Source organism: Penaeus chinensis, chromosome 36, assembly GCF_019202785.1.
Source record: "Penaeus chinensis breed Huanghai No. 1 chromosome 36, ASM1920278v2, whole genome shotgun sequence".
In the NCBI taxonomy this organism is placed as follows: Eukaryota; Metazoa; Arthropoda; class Malacostraca; order Decapoda; family Penaeidae; genus Penaeus; species Penaeus chinensis.
Window position 1 is genome coordinate 2,546,308 of NC_061854.1, and position 5,000 is coordinate 2,551,307.

The 5,000-nt window shown below is 35.6% G+C and overlaps 1 protein-coding gene across 11 annotated transcripts in view; it reads left to right on the forward strand.

The window, feature by feature from the left end:
• The window catches only part of LOC125044617 (protein retinal degeneration B-like), a 56,958-nt gene that overhangs the window by 8,544 nt on the left and 43,414 nt on the right, over positions 1–5,000 (forward strand). For all 11 annotated transcript variants that reach the window (XR_007116502.1, XM_047641376.1, XM_047641371.1 and 8 more), the window contains 6 exons: positions 558–696; positions 1,478–1,681; positions 1,926–2,065; positions 2,867–2,984; positions 3,241–3,777; positions 3,904–3,978. Coding sequence is in view for 10 of the 11 variants with exons in the window: in XM_047641376.1 (XP_047497332.1) it covers positions 558–696; positions 1,478–1,681; positions 1,926–2,065; positions 2,867–2,984; positions 3,241–3,777; positions 3,904–3,978 (1,213 nt within the window). In the remaining variant the exon portion in view is untranslated. The remainder of the gene's footprint in view (positions 1–557; positions 697–1,477; positions 1,682–1,925; positions 2,066–2,866; positions 2,985–3,240; positions 3,778–3,903; positions 3,979–5,000) is intronic.

Genomic DNA, 5,000 nt, shown 5'->3' on the forward strand with positions numbered 1-5,000 from the left:
GTGTGGTCGTATGAAGTTACACTGTACTGTGAAGTTATTAGAGAATAGATGATTTGCTTCACAACCATGGTGATTACTCTAAAATGTTTGGCTCTGTTTGAAAAGGATTATCTGTCTTTTTGAATGTGATGTCTTGCCTTATTTAAATGAGTCATTTTTTCTTCTCTTTTAGTGTATATATTCAGAGCACATGTTTGCCATGCTTATGCTGCACCGCTTTTCAAACTGATTTCTGATCTGTGGTTAAACGTCTCCTGCTTGAAGTGTTGACAGCAGCTTTCACATTAATTATTTCTTTAATTATCCTTTTCTTTATCTTTATCATCTTGTCTTTACTGTGTGCTACTTTTGTCATGACTGTTGTGATTGTTATTTTCTTTTCTTTTTTTTTCTTTTTTTTCGTGTAAGCACAGAAGCTTTGTGTATGAAATTGTATTTATGTAATAAATTTCCCCCAAGCTTTATCTGTTGAAAGTACTTCATACAATTTATATTTCTCTACCTCATTTTAACCTCCTTTGTTTTACATTTCCATTAACACGACCTTACCTTTACAGAAAAAGTCGCGGCAAGAGAGCCATGGCGAAGGAAGTGGCGTTGAGATCTTGGTCAATGAGCCCTATGAAAATGGCCCTGGGCCAGACGGCAAAGGCCAATACACCCATAAAGTTTACCATGTTGGCAGCCATTTACCAGGTATGTGGGAGAATAACTGAAGTGGATTGAGATTTTACAATAAAACTTTAAGGATACAGAAGTGATGTATAGTGTTATATTTATAATGAACATCCTCATTGTTCTCTCGCCCTTGGTATGGTCTGTTTGATGTGATTAAACAATGTTGTTTTAGGACACTTTTTATGTGGAGTCAGCACAATATAATTTCTACTTATAGTGACCTGTCTGTTTCTCATCTCATGTAGAATCATCTTATACACTAATGTGCGTTTGATGTGGAAATCCAAGCATTGTGTACTGATAATTTAGAGTGCAGTGTTCCACTTAGTAAATTTCTGACTCTAATGAATAAAAAAATTATAAAATGTAGACATGGAACCAAAATAATCAAGAAAAATGGATAAGAGTTGAATGAAGAGACTTGTGTTTCCTTTTTTTCTTTCTTTCTTTCTTTCTCTCTTTCTTTCTTTCTTTCTTTCTTTCTTTCTTTCTTTCTTTCTTTCTTTCTTTCTTTCTTTCTTACTCTCTCTCTCTCTCTCTCTCTCTCTCTCTCTCTCTCTCTCTCTCTCTCTCTCTCTCTCTCTCTCTCTCTCTCTCTCTCTCTCTCTCTCTCTCTCTCTCTCTCTCTCTCTCTCTCTCTCTCTATCTTTCTTTCTTTCTTTCTTTCTCTCTTTCTCTCTTTCTCTCTTTCTCTCTTTCTCTCTTTCTTTCTTTCTTTCTTTTTCTCCTTCCTTCTGCAACCTTCTTTGTTTCAGTTAATATCAGTGGTGTGTGGAACTAATCTTACCCCACTTTCCAGGGTGGCTGAAATCGCTCATCCCAAAGTCAGCCCTGTCAGTCGAAGAAGAAGCATGGAACGCTTATCCCTATACCAAAACCCGCTTCACGTGTCCCTTTGTGGAGAAGTTTAGCATTGAAGTGGAAACGTACTACCACAACGACGGGGGGCACCAGGAGAATGTCTTCAAGCTCTCCAAGTCGGAGATGAAGCAGAGGGAAGTTGGTAAGGGAAAGAGTCTGTTTCCGTCAGAGTCTTAGAATGGGATGCATTAATATATGGTTTATGTGTGAATTTTCCTGTTTATTCCCAAGTTATGTAGTGGATTAACAGATGTAGCTATAGATTCTGATTCTTTTATGATATTAAGATTTTTCTTCATTTGAGTCTGTGAAAATGATTACTCGTCGTTAATTCTCCAAGGTGAACAGTATTCAAACACCCATTTTTGTTGTGGTTTCTACTTAAGATCTCATTGATGTTGTGCGAGACCAGTTGTATGGAGCTGACTACAAGGAGGAAGAAGATCCCCGTAAATATGTGTCACAAAAGACCAGTCGTGGACCCCTGGGAGATAATTGGATCAATGACTACTGGGATATGTGCAAGGTAATGATATCGTTTTTGATGGATTGGCATATGGCAAGTAGGAAACTTTGGAGTTTATTTTTATGAGTATTGATAGTAGCCTAATAATCATTTTATGATTACAAAGGCAGTGTATTATTTTTAAATTCATAGGAACTTTTCAAGATGTCAGTGTAGTGTAAGCCATGACAACAAAGGCTTTTGTTGTACAAATTAGAGGAATAGTTTTAGTGTTTTTGAGAAATGACAAATGCCTGCCTTTTTGGGATAGGAAGCCATGCATGACGGCATGATACACAAAATGTGTTTTTCTTCTTGCCTGGTGGTTAATGGGCTTAGCAGCAGAGGCACTCTTGGTGGTGCACAATTCAAGTTGGTGAAAGCCGTAAAATTTCAGGAAGCTGTATATTAGAGAAACAGGTTAACAAAAAAATTATAAATAAATAAAAAATAATAAATAAATCAATCAATAGATAAAAAGGCTGGAAAATGTATTGATTTGATGTTTATTATTTTGGGATTTTGGGAATGCTGTCTGTCCATAGTCCATTTGTAGGAGGAGGTAGAGTGAATATGTAAAAGACAAAGATATAGATAAAAAGAGAAAGGGAATGAAAAGAAAAAACAACAACTTTATTTTATACAGGAGAGATGGGTTGAATGATTTAAATATATATATATATATATATATATATTATTTATTTATTTATACATTTATTTATATATTTTTCTCTCTATATTTATTTATTTATTTTTTTTTTTTCCTTTTTTTTTTTTTTTTCCTTTCTTTACTGAGAAGATATTGTACTTCATTTCTTTCAGGATAAACCAACCCCCTTGCCTAACGGTGAGGCAATTATGTGTGCATACAAGTTATGCAAGGTAGAGTTTCGCTACTGGGGTATGCAGACGAAAATAGAAAAATTTATTCATGATGTTGGTAAGTTATTTTCAACTTGTGTTATGCTTATGATATATGTATTTGCTAATGTAAAGCATGTTATAGCTTCTTTGAATTAAAAGGTAAGAGGCCTTGGTGATATATATGAATTAGGTTTATACATCTACTTTGGTTATTTATGAAAAGAACTCTAGTGAGTGAGACCCTTATATAGTATGATATAGTGATTTTCATATCTTAGAACTAGTGTTGACATTTGGTTGAATGAAATTACATTTCTGCTTTTTACTTTCAGCTCTTAGGAAGACCATGCTTCGGGCTCACAGACAAGCTTGGGCTTGGATGGACGAGTGGTGGGGGCTAACCATAGAAGATATACGTAACATTGAAAAGGAGACCCAGGATCTTCTTGCTAAAAAATATGGTGCAGGGGATGATGAAGAGGGTGAGGAGGAGGAGGAGGAAGGTGACAGAGGAAATGTTACACCAGAAGTTAATGCAGACTTACCTCAGAGCCCAAGTGTTTCGTCTGATAGAACCCCTAATCTAGAACAGCTGAGTCAAAGCGATTCATTTAGGACTAGCAATGATTTAGGTGAGCGTCATTTATACGAAGATGAGGAGGGAGTGGTAAAGGGAGGAATGAAGAACATAAACAATAATAACAATAATATGGATGGAAATGACAGTAGAAGATTTTCGGGCACGAGTCCCAAGCTCAGAAGAAGGGAGTTGAACGTGAGCATGGACAGTGTTCTCACAGATGAAACCAGAAAGAGAGGGTCTTGGTCAAGAAGTGGATCTAGAAACACATTAAATTCTCAGAACCAAGGTAAGTTTGAGAAATATGGTTGCTCACTTTGTGTCGCTACAGGGAAGATCGATCATGAAACATTATATATGTGCTGCATATCTTTTTTTTATTTTGCTTATTGTAAGATGATGTCATTTGATACAGCAAACTGGAGAATGGAGAGTATTAGAAGAGACTCAGAGTCATCAGGAAGCGACGAAGAATTCTTTGACTGCCAAGGTGAGTTTGTTTAGGCTTGGTTTTTGTGTTAGATGAATATCCAGCATACCTATATTTCTTTGTACCATTCTGGGTGTTGTGCATACAAGTATAAATATCAGTGGGAGTGACTAAAGACATGTTGATATGCATGGTTGTAGAGTTGTAGCACAATTGTTGAAGAATATGAAGACTGATTCAGCTATGCTTTGATCACTTCTGCAGGATTAGACACACGGTTTAACTGTTTTCTGAAATATGAACACAAAATTAGGAGCCACAGGTTGTGTGCTTATCTATTTTGTTTTTGTGTTTTATATACACTCCCTTCATTTTATTTTTTTATGAAGAGTGAATGATTTACAGAATGTAAAGAATGGTCTAATCTAAAGGTAATTATATCCAATATAAAAATAAACATTTGACCATGTCACTGTATCATCTTTAGACCAAGTGTCAAATGTAAAATATATTTCAAAATACTCAATATTTTGGTAGCTGAGGTCTTTGCCAATATAATTTCTAAGGCAATGTCGGTAATGTATAAAGCTTTTTACTCAAGGTCTAGAGATGTTCACAGATGTTTAATTTTTCTTTATAACTCTCTAGGCTTTATGCCACATTTTATCTATTTATTGTAGTGTGTGTGTGTGTGTGTGTGTGTGTGTGTGTGTGTGTGTGTGTGTGTGTGTGTGTGTGTGTGTGTGTGTGTGTGTGTGTGTGTGTGTGTGTCCATCTGTCTGTCTGTCTGTCTGTCTGTCTGTCTGTCTGTCAGTCTGTCTGTCTGTCTGTCTGTCTGTCTGTCTGTCTGTCTGTCTGTCTGTCTGTTTGTCTGTGTGTGTGTCTGTTTGTGTTTGTGTGTGTCTCTGTTTGTGTTTGTTGTTTGTTTTTATCTTTTAATATATAAGGTTAAACATGAATAGCTAAAAAAAAAAAAAGCAGTTACACAATATATTTTGTTAAAGGAAGAAAACAGATTATAAGTTTTCAAGCTCAACAAAGATTCTTTTTGTAATATTAAGGATCATTTCCTTTGGTATCCC